At 36.3% G+C, this 16608-nt stretch overlaps 3 protein-coding genes across 4 annotated transcripts; 2 read left to right on the plus strand and 1 right to left on the minus strand.

The window, feature by feature from the left end:
* Nucleotides 1–441: 441 nt before the first annotated feature.
* LOC107435441 (pollen receptor-like kinase 3) lies at nucleotides 442–3343 on the plus strand. The gene is made up of 2 exons (XM_016047051.4): nucleotides 442–2190; nucleotides 2320–3343. The coding sequence occupies exons 1-2, from the start codon at nucleotides 831–833 to the stop codon at nucleotides 3096–3098; spliced, it is 2139 nt and encodes a 712-aa protein (XP_015902537.3). The 5' UTR covers nucleotides 442–830; the 3' UTR covers nucleotides 3099–3343.
* A 4641-nt stretch (nucleotides 3344–7984) lies between these two features.
* Nucleotides 7985–10980, plus strand: LOC107435532 (exocyst complex component EXO70A1). 2 transcript variants are annotated; one of them, XM_048469003.2, is made up of 3 exons: nucleotides 7985–10322; nucleotides 10767–10819; nucleotides 10906–10980. In XM_048469003.2, exon 1 carries the CDS (start codon nucleotides 8226–8228, stop codon nucleotides 10074–10076), a length of 1851 nt encoding a protein of 616 aa, XP_048324960.2. In that variant the 5' UTR covers nucleotides 7985–8225; the 3' UTR covers nucleotides 10077–10322; nucleotides 10767–10819; nucleotides 10906–10980. The 2 variants fall into 2 exon arrangements, with proteins under 2 accessions (XP_048324960.2, XP_015902653.3); XM_016047167.4 differs by having other exon boundaries at nucleotides 10767–10980.
* Nucleotides 10981–12408: 1428 nt separating this feature from the next.
* LOC107435520 (uncharacterized) lies at nucleotides 12409–16413 on the minus strand. The gene is made up of 5 exons (XM_016047157.4): nucleotides 15952–16413; nucleotides 14278–15196; nucleotides 13597–13692; nucleotides 12990–13126; nucleotides 12409–12861 (listed from the first exon to the last, which is right to left on the minus strand). The coding sequence occupies exons 1-5, from the start codon at nucleotides 16152–16154 to the stop codon at nucleotides 12687–12689; spliced, it is 1530 nt and encodes a 509-aa protein (XP_015902643.1). The 5' UTR covers nucleotides 16155–16413; the 3' UTR covers nucleotides 12409–12686.
* Between the last annotated feature and the right edge of the window lie 195 nt (nucleotides 16414–16608).

Consider the following 16608-nt stretch of genomic DNA (forward strand, 5'->3'; position numbering starts at 1 on the left):
TTTGTATCTACAACATTACTTAATTTGATAACAGTGACAAATCCAAAAGTTTGGTAAAGGAAATCCCCTTTCAAGGCTTATTCTTTTCTTCTTGGTAAGAAAATATGTTCCAGAATACTCATCTATACGGTGAATGGTCATGGAAACCATCATCACTTTAAAGGCTTATTCTTATTATTTTATTTATTTATTTATTTGGGTAAGAAAATTTGTTCCTGAATACTCATCCAAACAGGGATGGCCATGGAAACCATCATAGTACCTAGTAGTTGAGAAAGACGGCGATGTACCAAATATGGGCCTTAAACAAAATGCTCTCTGAACAATGATCGTCGTAGCTAAATTGAGAACTGAGTGGCGAATGCTACAGAAGCCATCCAGGTGGGATTCAACTGGGTCCTTACTTTGGAGCACTGAATGCTATCTAATTTTGGGATAAATGGCCTCCTAAAAATGGAAATTTAGGTACACAAGACTGCTTTTAAAATGAAAACCATAGGCCTATGAATACAAAACCGTTATAACGGTTTTTCTGAATCTGACCTGTTCAAACAGAATCTCCCTCTCTTTCTGTCTAGGCATCTCTCATTCTCTGGCTCATTTTGCTCCCATCCTCCTGAACAAAAAAGAAAAAGAAAACAAAACACACACACACACACACATACACAAAAGAAAAAGGAAAACTAGTTACACAAAAACCCATCTATGCACACCATGCAGAGGGCACAACAAATCAAGCAAAGACGTACAGCAAGCAAAACGAAGAAGACGCAAAAGATCGCAGCATTTAATTCTACACCGGCCATAGCTGTCGAATTCTCAGGCTAATTATGGCCGTGGTTAGGCTTCTCCTCCTTCGGCCATATGATCATCTCATTATTTTCTCTGTAATTTTCTTGGTGATTTTCTCTCCCATGACACATTCTCTTACCGAAGCCGAAGCTTTGTTGAAGCTCAAGAATTCGTTTACTAATGCACAGGCTCTTAATTCTTGGGTGCCTGGAACCGTGCCTTGCACGGGAAAGACCGTATGGAAAGGGCTAGTCTGTTTCAATGGCATTGTCACGGGCCTTCGTCTAGGAGGACTTGGTTTATCAGGGGTGATAGATGTGAATACCCTTCGGGAAATCAAGGCTCTTCGTACTATTAGCTTCGTCAACAATTCCTTTTCGGGTTCCATACCCGATTTCCATCAACTTGGTGCTTTGAAAGCAATCTACTTGTCAGGAAATCAGTTTTCGGGTGAGATTCCATCAGACAATTTTGCACAAATGGATTCGTTGAAGAAACTGTGGCTCTCAGATAACAAATTCACTGGCAACATTCCGTCTTCGTTGTCTCAACTTTCCCACCTTATTGAATTACATCTTGAAAACAACCAGTTCAGTGGAACCATTCCCGAATTCAACATACCAACTTTGGTGTCACTCGACTTGTCCAACAACAAATTAGAAGGTGAAATACCCGACAGTTTGTCGAAATTCAATGCGAGTTCTTTCTCAGGAAATGCCGGTCTCTGTGGTGAAAAATTGGGCATTGATTGTAAACAAAAGGCTGCAGAGCCACCTACCAGTAATGAAAATGCAGATTCAATGGATGACGAAGATGATCATTCGAAGAAGATTATTGCTTCGGCAATTACAATTGGAGTTGTGCTTCTTTCTTTAGTCATATGGTTGATTATCAGATCAAAGCGAAAAGGGGAAGAAGATTTTGACAATTTCAAAAAGGCAAATAATGCAGAGGAAGCTGCTATAGTCTCTGTCCATGTAACAACGCTAAATAAGAAAGAAGTTGAGTCGGTTAAAAAGGTAGCACATAGCGCAAGCCGCAAAGGATCAATCCGTGGAAAAAGCAGTGTTAGTGGGATTGGAGAGCTATTTATTATGAACGATGAAAAGGGTGTGTTTGGTTTATCAGATTTGATGAAAGCTGCAGCAGAAGTACTTGGAAATGGAGGATTGGGTTCGTCATACAAGGCTGTCATGGCTAATGGAGTAGCAGTGGTAGCGAAGAGGATGAGAGAAATGAACGCAAAAGGGAAAGATGAATTCGATGCAGAGATTGCGAAACTTGGGAAGCTAAGACACTGGAATGTTTTGCCTCCTATAGCTTACCATTACAGGAAAGAAGAGAAGCTGATTATTTACGAGTTCATTCCGAAAGGAAACTTGCTCTATCTACTGCATGGTAATCAAAATTTTGTTCCCCTTTTTCTCGTTTATCAATCGCTGACAACAACATTTTTTTTTGAAAAGTAAAATTAAAATGGTTTTGTTTATTTACAAATTTTTATTTATTTATTAATTTTTTATGTAGGTGATCGTGGACCGTCTCATTCAGAACTCAATTGGCCAGCGCGTTTAAGAATTGTTCAAGGAATAGCAAAAGGGTTAGCTTATCTTTATACGGAATTCGCTTCCTCCGATTTACCCCACGGAAATCTCAAATCGAGCAACGTACTTCTCGGACCAGATTACGAGCCATTGATTTCCGATTTCGGATTCAGCCCATTGATAAACTCTGCGAATCTATCACAAGCATTGTTCGCTTACAAATCCCCAGAAGCTATACAATTCGGCAAAGTATCGCGCAAATCGGACGTGTATTGTCTAGGAATCGTCATCCTCGAAATCCTCACCGGGAAATTCCCTTCTCAATATCTCGGCAACGGCAAAGGCGGAACCGATATCGTACAGTGGGTCGCATCGGCAATTTCGGAAGGAAGAGGGACCGAATTGTTAGATCCAGAAATTTCGAGCTCGAAAAATTCACTGGGCGAGATGGAAAAGCTTCTCATTGTGGGTTCAGCTTGCGCAGAAAGCGATCCTGAACGAAGATTAGAGATGATGGAGGCCATTAGAAGAATACAGGAAGTACAAGTCGAAGGAAGCCGAGACGGTAGGGAGATGCATTTGCAACCGTCGCTCCGAGACGGCTATGGGGATTGTTCCACGGCTCTGCAGCCGCAGACCCATACGATAAGTTTGAAAGATGGGTTTGGGGAAGTCTCGGCCGAGACGAAACTTGAATCGGGAAGGTATTTAGACGGACCTGGGAGTCAAAACGCTGATAATTTTGCATTTCCAATCTCTTAACAGTGACGGTAATATTTTTGGTTTTGGTTAATTTCTAATCCCGCTTCTGGGGGCTCTGTTTTTAGACTTTTGTGCATAGAGGAAACGCAAAAAAAAAAAAAAAAAAAACAAGGAAGTGATTAATGTCCTGTATACAAATTTAACTCTTTTAACAGTTTACTTTTTCTTTTGAGACTGTAGAGTTTGGCTTAATTGTTTAAATCCTTTTTTTATTAATCAAACAGATTGGCAAAATGTGCATGTTTTCCCTGGTGCTTCTAGCTAGTGATTAATTACTTCAATGGTAGTAGACAAAATATTGCAAGCTTTAGTTATTAAAACCATCACCTAATAAGCAAAACCTGCGTTTTAAAAGGATATTAAAAATCTAGTCTAATAACAAAATCAGTATTTATTCCAATAAAGTTTTGGCTGTTGGAGATTCTCGACAATCACAATCAATTCACAGCTGTTGCGTATCATCAGGGGCATCATGCACCCTTGATCGATTATGGCAAGCAGTTCTATCCTTCTATGGTAAATTTTTTTATATACAGTCCCCTCCCATAAAAACAAAAATTTTCATCTCTAAGAATCCAAATCCATTCCTACCAAAGAGTACTTAATTATATATTGGTATCCAGATTGTGAGGTGCTTTCTAGTTAATTATTAAATGCTTTTATTTATCAATGTGGAATCATGATGCATGCAAAGAAATATGACCCACTTTCTTTGTTATGATAGCTTTGGTTCAGCAAAAATACTTGTATATTTTGGTGCAATAGTTGATGGCTTTCCTTTTGAGTTTTTGAGGAAACTGAGACATTGATATTGCAATAATAATCCTGATGCTTACCTATATATAATGGACCATATAGATCATAGTGTGCCAGCTTTCAATAGTCATCAAGTATTTATGCAAATGAATCTGCCTTTATATTATTAATGGTGATGATTGTTTGGGGACATAATTAATATGCGAAATGAGAGTTTATGATTTGATTAAAATCACCCATTTGAGCTTCTTTCCCAATGATAATCCTGATGGCTTTCCTTTGGAGTTTTTGAGGAAACTGAGACATTGATATTGCAATAATAATCCTGATGCTTTCCTATATATAATGGACCATATTGATCATTGTCTGCCAGCTTTCAATAATCATCAAGTATTTGTGCAAATGAATCTGCTTTTATATTATTAATGGTGATGATTGTTTGGGGACATAATTAATATGCGAAATGAGAGTTTATGATTTGGTTAAAATCAACCATTTGAGCTTCTTCCCAATATCAGAAAAAAAACAAAGAAAAAAAAAAAGAAAGAAGAAGCTTTTTCCCCATTTTACTAGTTATCCATTTATAAACTAATCTTTTTTAGTTTATTTTTGTTTTCTTTCTATTAAATGAACGCCCTTCGATTGGCAAGGTCACCCAATGATTTCTTGATTCTTGGAAATTTAAATTTAGACTTTTTTTTTTTTTTGGTTTCCTCTTAATAAATTTTATTAATCTCGCTTGTTATTATTACTCATAAGAAAAAAAATGCCCATTCACTGGATTTTTGTATCTGTCGTAGACTCATGAATCATGATAGATAGGCTTTGTTCTATATCAATTTTCTTCCACAGGCCCCTTCATGTGTCCAAATTCCAACTGATTTGACCAAATACTGATTTATGTGTCATGAAAAATGGACATTTTTTTATTTTTTTGTATTCATTAAGTCAACCCCTTTCTAGATCATGACTCATACAGCTGGAAACTACCAAAAATGATGACAACACTGGTATTTTTAATTTTTTTTTTTCGAAATAATAATAAGTTTCATACAGCTGGAGATATACTAAATATTAAAGGGCTCAAATTTATAGGCTCCTAACCTGGCACACAACAATTGCCCACCTTTGTTCTGAAAATTTCCACTAAAAAATATAAAATTTATCATTATTATATAATATACATAATGTTATTACCAAAAAATTTATATATAATACCAAACGTAATGTATTTATTTAAACATACAAAAATAGTATCGAGTCAAAGTGGGATTTTCTATGTTATTTTACAAGATTTTAAAGGATCACACTTTATCAGGATTAACACAACATTTATAAAATCACACATTTTTATTCATGAAAGTTGTAGTAAATTTATTATAATTATCTCTGGAAATTAAGAATAATAGAGTAAAATTAATTAATTTTAAAACCCATGTTTGATTCTTTATTCTTGCTTGATATGCAAGGTTTTATTTCATATGGATTTAGGCAAATAAAGACGAAATTTTGTTGGTTATAGCTTAAATAAGTCTAAGAACACAGACAGAAGAAACAGAAGCATCATGAAAACTCATCCTTGAACTTGATAACACATGCACATATGGTAGCTTCTCTTCACAAAATTAAGCAATTAATTTTTCCATTCTTACTGCGACAGTGCCAGCTCATACTTTTTGTTTCTTATGCACCACTCGTGCACCTCTGAAACATCATATTCTTGTTTTCTCTTCTCTAGACTGTTGTTTATTATTTTAAAAGGCCATATATAATACTAATATCATATATATATATATATACACATTCTTATTTATATCTACAAAAATAATAAATTAAAAAAACATAAATACAGTAAATAATAGTATAATAGCGTTTGTAATTTGGCTTAAAATTGTGCTTTGGTGGTTCTTTTCATGTGAATGATATACATTAATTCAAAAAAACAAATTATATATGGGATTTTTACGATTATTCTTTAATTAATTAATGTAAATCGCACGCATACGTGCAAGCAGGCTGCACGTGAATGTCGGCCTATTTCGGCAGTAGATTAGTTGACTTCATTAATTTGATCATTAAATTATTTTATTTTTTTAGTGAATTAATTTGATCATTAAATTGTTGATTAAGTTAACAACTTTTCGTATGTGGCCGAGGCAGCAGAAGTAAACAGGAATATATGCTTATTATTAGGTAATTAATATAATAACAAATATATATTTATATATATACAAGGCGAGGTTTGCTAGCCTAGCCAGCCAGCACATTTTGCTCCTTTTTGGCTGTATGTCTTTTCATTAATTATCACATCCCAAAGCAATTAATTGCATTCTTCATCAAATGTAGCAAAAATATTATTTATTTATTTTTTTATAAATGGCAAAAAGTTTAATGGAATAAGGTCATTTTTAAGTTAACAAGCTAAAGTTTTTGCTCGATTAAGAAAAACATAAACAATCATTAACCAATCTTCTTATATGAGATAAACATTACGGAACAAGAAGACTATATAATTTTCTATTTCTTTTTTTTTTTTTTTTGAGGGAAACAAATATACAATTTAGTTTCATCAGTGTCTACATACAAAAAGGACTAAATTTTGTTTGGTTTTTTCTCTAACTAATAGCGTGTATATAAAGAAAAACTAATAATGAATTGACAAACAAATTTGATGAATGAAGATAGTGTCCTACAACTTTACCAAAAAAAGAAAAAAAGAAAAAAGAATATAATGTTGTTCTACCGATAGAATCGATTACTATAAAATCACAAAAAAATAAAATAAAATAAAATAAAATTGATTGCTATAATTTTAAATACAAAAAGCAAGGGAATGAAAGCGCGAAGAAGTATCCCTTTGATCCAATTCAAAATATTGGGCTGGTTGGGTCAGTTTGGGCGGTCCAGACCAAATATAAAAAACATTGGTCTAATTCAATTTATTCCGATACCAATTTTTCTGTTATAATTTTGTGATGATGATGGTGACGGAGTGCAGTTACTTATTTATTTATTAACTTAATTTATTTTCGTTCTTTTCCTAGCCAATTAAAGCGTGAGTTTTGGATTCACAAAAAAAGAAAAATCAGAAAAAAAATAGTTTTGGACAACATTAACGGCAAAACAATCCATTGGGCATGCAATCCTCATCCTTTCATAAAGTTTTGACTCTCACCCACCAACCAAAATAACACAGCTAATCATTGTAAAATTGATTTTCCAAACGTGTTCGAAAATATAAATATTTTTAAATAAATACATTTTATGAGTTTTGAACACGTAATCTTAAATTAAGTTTAATACTGTTATCTAACTTTTATCTTTCTTTTGATCATCTAACTCTTATCTTTAGTAGTTATAAAAAGAAATCTCCCAAATTTGAAAATTATCATTATATATACAGAATTTATCTCCAAATTCAAATAAATTTGTGAATCCAATAATTAAGATAACCCATTTATAAAATCAAGTTGAATTGATATGTTTAAAGTACTTGGCAAATGAAAAGAAAAAAAAAAAAAAATTACTTTATCCACTTTATTGAATTATGTACACAAAGAAAAGGAGACAAGTCTACTTTCTTGAAATTGTCTATGCAACTAAATCTACTTTATGATGGACCGTATTAATTAATTAATTAATTCAAAGAAACATCATTTTTTGCACTTTCAAAAAAAAAAAAAGAAACATCATTTTGTAGAACAAGGCGTGGGAAATGAATACAAATGACCGCCCATTATTAGCAAATAAATAAATAAAAACCCTTATTTTTTTAATAAGGTAAAACTTTTGAATTTTTACCACGAAAAAGCGGCGGATTCACCGGCATATCCGGAAAAAATTCCAGCGGGGATAGTTTAACGGCGAAGTCAAAAACTGTCAAAAAAAGTTATTAAAAAAAAATAATAATAAAAAAAAAGAAAAAAGGAGAAGGTTATAGATTCTGCAAAGGAGACACAGACCCAAACGCAACCTATGACCCATTTTCAATCTCTCTCACATTTCGGACAAAAATCGTTTTCCACAGCAGCCTTTCGAGGACCTCAAATTTCTTATAATTACATTCCAAACCCTCCTTTCTCTCCTTCTTTCAAATAAAACGGGTGACGCAGTTACCATTTTCATTTTTCACCTCCACCACCCCCCCCCCAAAAGAAAAAAAAAAAAAAACATAAATAAATAAATAAAACAAAAACAAAGCCAAACACCCCAAAGCCCACACCTTTACACACAGATTCTTTCTTTTCTTCAAAGTTTTTTTGTTGCTTTTGATTTCTTCTTTTGCTTTATTCGCTTTTTTTCTGATTCTTTTTTTCTCCGATTTCTGAGATTCTTTTTTTTCTGGTGTTTTTGGGGGTTTTATTATTATCTATGGAGCCGCCGGAAAGTACTAAATTAGCCTTGGAAGCGGCGGAGGAGATTATCTTACGCTGGGATTCGACGGCTTCTGAGGATGCCAGAGACAAAATGATCTTCGAAGGCGATCGTCTCGAAGTCGATCGCTACCTTCACGCCGTCGATCATGTCCAACGCTCTATGTCTGAGGTCTCCATCGCCGATGATGACCAGGCCAAAGTCAACTCCGCCATTCAGATCGCCATGGCTCGCCTCGAGGATGAGTTCCGTAACATCCTCTTGAATCATACCGCTCCAATCGAGACCGATTCGCTCACCGATCCGAGTTCTTCCACTCACTCATCCATCTCCGCCCGAAACAGTGTTTCGACTGCTGACTTCGAAGACGACGGCGACGAGGATAAGGATGATGATGAAGACGAGCTTCTTAAGCGTGGTGACTCTAATAACAGTGTCAGTTACAGGTCCACCAGTAGTATTCGCGAGATCGATCTGATACCGTCCGATGCGGTGATTGACTTAAGGAGCATCGCTGAGCGTATGATCAACGCTGGATACTTGCGCGAGTGCATCCAAGTCTATGGTAGCGTGAGGAAATCGGCCGTCGATTCGAGTTTCCGGAGGCTAGGGATCGAGAAGCTTAGTATCGGTGATATCCAGAGACTGGAGTGGGACCAGCTGGAGGCGAAGATCAGACGGTGGATAAGAGCCGCTAAGGTCTGTATCAGGATCGTGTTCGCTAGCGAGAAGAAGCTGTGCGAGCAAATTTTTGAAGGTTTGGGCACGGCTATCGATGATGCTTGCTTTATGGAAACCGTTAAAGGTCCGGCGATTCAGCTATTCAACTTCGCCGAAGCCATTAGCATCAGCCGGAGATCGCCAGAGAAGCTGTTCAAGATTCTGGACCTTCACGACGCTTTGATGGACTTGATTCCCGATATCGATGTTGTGTTCGAGTCCAAGTCGTCGGAGTCAATTCGGATACAGGCGGCGGAGATATTGTCGAGGCTTGCGGAGGCAGCGAGGGGGATAATGTCGGAGTTCGAGAACGCGGTGCTCCGAGAGCCGTCGAGGGTTCCGGTACCTGGTGGGACAATTCATCCGCTGACAAGGTATGTCATGAACTACATAAGTTTGATATCTGATTACAAGCAGACTCTGAATGAGCTTATAGTTTCCAAACCCTCGACGGGTTCGAGGTACTCCGGCGATCCAACGACGCCGGATATGGAGTTCACTGAGCTGGAGGGGAAGACACCCTTGGCACTCCATTTGATTTGGATCATTGTGATTTTGCAATTCAATTTGGACGGCAAGTCTAAGCACTATAAAGATGCTTCATTGGTTCATTTGTTTATGATGAACAATGTTCATTACATTGTTCAGAAGGTGAAAGGGTCGCCGGAGTTGAGGGAGATGATCGGAGATGATTATTTGAAGAAGCTAACGGGGAAATTCCGGCAGGCAGCTACTAATTATCAGAGAGCAACTTGGGTCAGGGTTTTGTATTGTCTAAGAGATGAAGGTTTACATGTAAGTGGAAGTTTTTCATCTGGGGTTTCGAAGAGTGCTTTGAGAGAGAGGTTTAAGACCTTTAATGCTATGTTTGAGGAAGTTCATAGGACCCAAGCTACTTGGTTGATACCGGATTCCCAGCTTAGGGAGGAGCTGCGAATATCTATCTCGGAGAAGTTGATTCCAGCTTACAGATCATTTCTAGGGCGGTTTAGGATTCATATAGAGAGTGGCAAACATCCAGAGAATTACATAAAGTACTCTGTTGAGGATTTGGAGACTGCCGTCTTGGATTTCTTTGAGGGGTACCCTGTATCGCAGCACCACCACTTAAGGAGGAGATCTCAGTGATGGAGTGGAGAGTTTTTGCATCTTTAGAAGCTAGGAAACATTCTTTTAATTTTTTGTGGAGTATTTGGGTGACGTGGTGCTGGTCAATCTGGGCTTTCCTGAGTTCTCAATTTTTTTCGGGGAAAAAAAAAAAAAAAAAAAGAGTTAGTTTTCATTATCTCTTTGATTGAAGTGGTCAGGTTCTTGAGAAGATCAGGTGTAACTCTCCAGAATGGCCAAGTCCCTCAGCCTGAATGCTTCTGCCCTGTAAGCATGTTATTCGTTATGACCACATTCTAGATTTTGTTTCATTTGTTTATATGGGTATTGTTGTATGTGTGTTTTCTTTTGTCCTTTTCAATATCAAGAAGCAGTTTCCATTAACTGCTTCATATGACTTTATTTTGTAGTATTTATAGACTTTATTAGACAACGTTGAAAATGAACTCTAAGAGAAGTTTTGGCCATTTAGTAATTTCTTCATAAAACTGTACTTGGCTTTTGTATCATGTTATTCTGTTTTCTGTCTTATTGAGATGCATATGGAGAATGGAATATTACAAAACAAGTGTTCAGATTCTAAGAGAAACCTAATGGTAATGGAGAACGACTTGGCAATCAAGTCAGCAAAAACCATGCATGTAGAATCCTTTTCGATATATAAAAGTTTATGCAAGATTGTTGAATAACTCGCTAATCAAAACTATGCAGCTGCAAGGACCATTCACTTGTCCCCAGATCCAATCCCTGTATGAAGCATAAAGGTGCCATTCAATATATTCTCTCTGAAGTTTCACAAAGTTAATATAAGAGTTGTTTCTAATTCTGTATGATTTTTTATCATACTCAGATGGTTTTGTTGTATAAATTTCTGGAGTTAAGAATTACAAAATTTTATTCAATGAGTAAATACAAAGGTGTTGGATAGCTTGATTTCATAAATAACAAGTTTGCTGGAACTTGGCTACAGGTAAAACTTTTTACGACGTGTGTTTAATTTCTCAAGAATTTCATTTAACTGGTTGGAATGATAGTACGGTATTCAAGTCGTTAAAAATCATAGAAATTATGATTATGTGAAAGAGCCAATTGGGAATTCTGACTGTTATCTACTACAGCAAGTTTTGCATACATTTTTTTTTTTTTTTTTTTTTTTTAGGGGGAGAGAGGTTCGTGATCCTGTGTTTGTGATGGTTGACATTACACAGGCTACACCTATCCAATTTTCCGTCTGTCTTGGTCAATCTAGGCGTCTTCATAGCTCTGTAATTTCTCTATGATCGCTTCTAGCATTGTGCAGGACAGACATGAGAAAGGTATTTGGGGAGATCATTCTGGCTTTCTAGAGTATACACGAGTCGCCGAATGCTACTTTTACTCGAAACATTTTAGATTCTTTGCCATCAATGTGAACGTTGTGTTAAATTTTGTACTTTTCCTGACGGCTATCAATTCTATACTGCTAGTGCTAGCCTTTAGAAGATTTCCAAAACCAACCTTGACAAATAGAGTCATAAATTAAATGAAAGCGTAGGCAAGTTTGAATATGTTAGAAAATATTACTGTTAGCAAGGTTTATTAATCTCAGTAAAACGAAATGGTCAAGTGAAAAAAGGTTTTATAGCTTATGAAAAATTATGTTACGCGAAACTTGATAAACATAATATAAGTTGTTTACTCCTAACTTGCATGGCTGATCTTTAGTATGCATGATATAAAATTATCCAGCAAGCAGAGTATCCTAATTCATGGTCGATATTGCAGCAGAATCTGTTACGTGTTTGTCAACTGTAGTTCTTTCCAAGCACTGCACCTTTACGTACAAAACTTGTACAATTCAAATACTTTTTGTTGTTTGTGTTTTTGGGACACTAACATAAAGATAACGTCTGCGCTTGTCTTTAATTCATAACCAATAATTTCCCCCCAGCACTCAAGGAAACCAAAAGCGACAAGGAAAACGAAACCATTCATTGAATCTCAGCGGTCGTCTTTGTTAAATCTTTGAATCTCATAATCAGAGATTTAATACATACAAGAATCCAACAGCTGGAAACAACGAGAAGCAACGAGACCAGGAACAATAACCTACCAGTACCACCTTATATAAATTTAACTTGAATCGCAGAACCTGCGGTGCTAAAATATGATGCTCATAAATATATCGCGTGGCGTCTTCAAACAAAATCAACCATAAAGGGTACGTACGCATAAGTCTGAACCAAACAGATGCTACAAACAAAATTTTATCTATGCACTCCTTCTTGTTATTGTTCTCTCAGATGGGCTCTAAATTGAAGTGCAGAGGCAAAACACACGATCACTGGGTTTAACATTTTCTCAATGAGAGGAATGAGCTTAGTAATCTCCAATGATTTTCCTTTTTTATCACACAAAGGGGCACTGCTATTCAATTTAATAACCAAATAAACAAATACATGGAGACAAAAAAGTAACAAAAAGGAAGAAATTTAACGAAAAGCTAACATGGCACAATCTAAAAATGGAACTTTCCCTGTCATGGCTCCTGCTCTCCCCTCCCCCGGTATTTAGTGTAGTATAGTATAGAACAATAGAAGCAATTGGAGATTGTTACACTGATAACAATATATTGCAACTCAGTTTCAACTTTTACTCTGTCTTGTCTTCTTCTAAATCACCATTTGATAATCCATTATTGGCTTGTAGTGGTCTTGCTTCGGGTGCAGTTCGAACATCGTTAGAAGGCACTGATGATGGTTTGATGAGTGTCAAATTCGTATCATCCTTGTCAAACTCTTCACTCGCATCATCAGAGTATGCATATCTGAAAAGCAATGGACGATAAAGGTGGGAATTGAGTTTTACCCCAGGCAAGAAAATGCTTGGTTACATTTTCTTAAATACAGCTGAAGGAAATAAAGAATCTGGGCTGGAGATCAACTTTTTCCATACCTCATAGAGTTCTGAGAGGGTGCCCAAAGAGCACAGATGACACATAGGAGAGAGAAAGATAGGACTTGCCAGAAGGCAGGGATGATCCATGCCTCCTGCCACTTCTCATTGTAAACATCATTCGACTTGAAATAGAGCTGCATGTACAAAATGTAGATTTATGCACCAACTAAACTTTTAATTAGATGCAAAGACAGCAAGAGAAGAAAAATAAGATTCCATAAGGAGTATCTCAATTTCTGCACCTCATCAATATAAAGAGAGAACTAATAACCCAAAACAGTATATTCTTAGTACACCTTATCAAGGCATTCTCAAAAAGTTCCACAATCATACTGGATAAAACATTTTAAAAACTCTAGTCGACATTCCATTTTACGGTAATCCATTTTCAACAACTATGTAGAATGGCAAGTTTTGATATCCATATTTTCATTCCTCAATGGGCCTTCCAAATACCATTTTAATAATATTATTTTCCACCACGATTTTCAGATGCTCAAAGTCAACTGACAGATTGGCAAGTCAATTAAAAAAAAAAAAAATGCATGCTGTATACAACTAAGTTTTTTAACTTTCTTCATCTTTTTGGTCAAGTTCCAATTACCTCATAGCATGTCCAACCCACAGAAACTAAAACTGCTACTGCCAAAGCATTTGTAAACTTCCTGTAAATGTCTAGTTTAACCAACATTCTCCTAGCCTGTCACATCGCACAAGAAAGAAATTTCATCAGCCAGATTTAAAACAACATGCACAACGAAACATAAAATAATATAAGGCTCAATAATGTCATTAATTCCCAAAGTATAAGTCATTTAAGGGTTTTGACTATCAGGTTCTAATTGAGATGTTGCAACTCAAAAGGCAGTCAAATACAGCAGGCAACCACAGATCAAAAGACAGGCAAGCCAGGGTGAATACTTGATTCTTTTTCTCTGGCTTAATCTGTAGACGATCCTTCAAAAACTTTTATATTAGATTGAACCCAAGGCTTACGGATTTTTTTTTTTTTTTTTGCCCCCTCTGTTATGCTAATAGGAAAAAGATAATCTGTAGAAATAATGCTCCACTTTGCAAAAATAAAATATTTGGATATTTTTCACTTGTACAAATATCAGGAGTGAAGAATTCAAGCATCAATCAAGGAGAAAAGATTTCATAAGAAAGGAGAAACTTGGACACTATATTTGTTACAAGTCCCATGCCAACATAGTATTTGTTCAAAGAAACTTCAAAATTCTAAGAAGAAAACATTAATAACAACTTTGTAAATGCAATAAATTACCTGAAGCTTATTTAATGTTGCAGAGAGGGAAGTAAATATCCAAAGAATGAAGAAAGCATCCAACATTGCCACAGGAAGAACAAAGAACAGCCTTGCCTTCCCTGAAAGATCACTGACTGCACCAACATTTTCCACCAATTCAAGAATTTCAGATGCCAAGAAGAAGGTCGCTCCAAGCATAATAACCTTTGATGTAAGACCACCTAGGGTAGGCCTAACAACACCATAGCCCATTGAAACCATTAATATGATCAAACGTGCAACAGTACGTTTAACAGTCCCAAAGGTGACTGCCCATAAAGTTATCCCAGTAGGCCTAATTCCAGTCTTGTTGAATCCAGCGTACTCAAAATACCAGAAAGCCATCTCAAACATGCCCAACGTTATTACTAGAGTGATACAGTTCTGCAGTTGAAGAACTTCTTTCCAGAATCTTGCATATTGTGAGAACCAAAAGATTCCAAGAAGTATAAAAGCAAAGGACATGAACCAGTAGAAATTCATAAGGGGTGCCATTCTACCAGGTAAGTATCCAGTAGGATTTTTCCATATTGTCTTTCCCTCTATGACCAAATTCTTAAGCCTCAAATCACAATGAATGAAATAGAGGTTATACATCCCAGTTTTTGTAATCTGTATGGAATTTGTTGGCAATGTTGCAACTTCTTCATCAGTGTCAAATGAGACACCAAATACTTGGGGCCAACCTGGATTCTTACTGGACGGACGGCGAATGACTTCTCCTTCTGTACACACACCCAGCTTTGCAAGATCTCCAGTGCAGCATACTGCTCTTTGACCACCATAGGCTGAACCTCCAATTGTTTCTCTATCTTCCACCTCAAATATAATGGCATTGACAGATCCAGAGCTGAAGTTTGCAGATTCCTTGGTTCTCCGAAATGTAACTTTGTCAAAGCTGGTTTCATAATATAATTTGTAATCAGGTAATATGAACAAATGAAGATTATGTGGTTAGGATACATAAAAAGCAAATGCATGTTAAAAAGTGCGGATAAAATTAAGTTCCTAGCACACATTAGTGGCACTATAACATGCAAAATCGCATTGAAGTGTATCCATAAGAAAGATTGACATTAACTCCTTTACTAATGGTGTTCAAGTGGCAGACTCATGTAACGCCTGGTACCTTGCAGACCAAAAAAAAAATATTATTTTATACAAAGAATTCTCCAAGTGGCAAAGTATCACTACGGAACTCATCTACGCTCTCGTTTTTCAGGTATAAAATATATTCATTTGATTAGGAAAGCCCATTACATGGTAGCAAGTATTAACAATCTCATGATCATAACAATGAGAAATTTACACATACAAGTGACCAAGTTTAAAGAACTTAAATTGAGCATCGAGCACAACATTAAAATTTCAAATTGTATATTCAAAATATGAATCAAAGTCGAAAATTCTACATAAAAGAAAAAATAAAAATACTTAATTAGCTAGAGATGCGAAAAAACTTACAGCTTTACAACCAAAATCTAAAACCACAACAACAATCAGAATATGTAACAACGACGCAAAACACAAAACCCCCACACACACCCATCCCAAACAACAACAACAAAAAAAAAAAAAAAAAAAAAAAAAAAAAAAAAAAAACACGAAAACGAAAGCGAATTAAAGAAAGATAAAAGAGGGAGATGGCATTACCGAATGAAAGAGTCCCCATTTGCAGAGACATCGGTGTCATTTAGAGCAGCGGTGGAAGAGTAAATCCCCTCGCTACCTCCATGAACCACAAAGGCGTTTCCTTTGGGCGCGAATCTCACTGCGGCGTACTCATGGATCGAGGCTTCGATGCCCACGAAGCTCAAAACACCGAGCAGAAAAGCCAAAGCCGTGAGCCACGACATTGGAAAAATGGCCGAAAGATTTTATCCCAAGTGAAACTCCAAATTCCACAGATTTAAAAAAAGAAAAAAAGAAAAAAAAGAGATAAAGGTTGTGGATCTGTGAATGTTGCAGGAAGGAACAGAGAAAGTGTCAGCTTTCGTCTTCAAAACTCTTTTTGGTGTGGATGGTGAAAAAGAGTGTGTGTGAGACTCCGAGATCTACTTCCTCAGCAGAAACAAGGACTACAAGCTCATTGAGGAAGACTGCTAAGGACAAGATCTCGTGTGTACGGTTTCATATTAAGTGGTTCGTGTGTACGTGCGATTAGATCCGTTTGATTTGATAATGTTGAACAAGTACCGTCCGATTGTTGCCTCGTATAAGAAAAATCCTGGTCGCTAAGTTTGTGAATCACGCAATTCACACCGATAGTCAATGCTCTGCTGTCGGTGTTTCCTTCCCATTTCTTCTTTC

Source organism: Ziziphus jujuba, chromosome 1 (genome assembly GCF_031755915.1).
Source record: "Ziziphus jujuba cultivar Dongzao chromosome 1, ASM3175591v1".
NCBI classification, from domain to species: domain Eukaryota; kingdom Viridiplantae; phylum Streptophyta; class Magnoliopsida; order Rosales; family Rhamnaceae; genus Ziziphus; species Ziziphus jujuba.

Bases quoted from the DNA above. Each gene is read 5' to 3' on its own strand.
- LOC107435441 (XM_016047051.4), top strand. From the start codon at position 831: ATGGCCGTGGTTAGGCTTCTCCTCCTTCGGCCATATGATCATCTCATT. The intron at 2,191-2,319 runs GTAATCAAAATT...TTTTTTATGTAG, and splicing joins CTTGCTCTATCTACTGCATG to GTGATCGTGGACCGTCTCAT.
- LOC107435532 (XM_016047167.4), top strand. From the start codon at position 8,226: ATGGAGCCGCCGGAAAGTACTAAATTAGCCTTGGAAGCGGCGGAGGAG.
- LOC107435520 (XM_016047157.4), bottom strand. From the start codon at position 16,154: ATGTCGTGGCTCACGGCTTTGGCTTTTCTGCTCGGTGTTTTGAGCTTC. The intron at 15,197-15,951 runs GTAATGCCATCT...TTATGAAACCAG, and splicing joins AATGGGGACTCTTTCATTCG to CTTTGACAAAGTTACATTTC. The intron at 13,127-13,596 runs GTAATTGGAACT...TTGTACATGCAG, and splicing joins TGGGTTGGACATGCTATGAG to CTCTATTTCAAGTCGAATGA.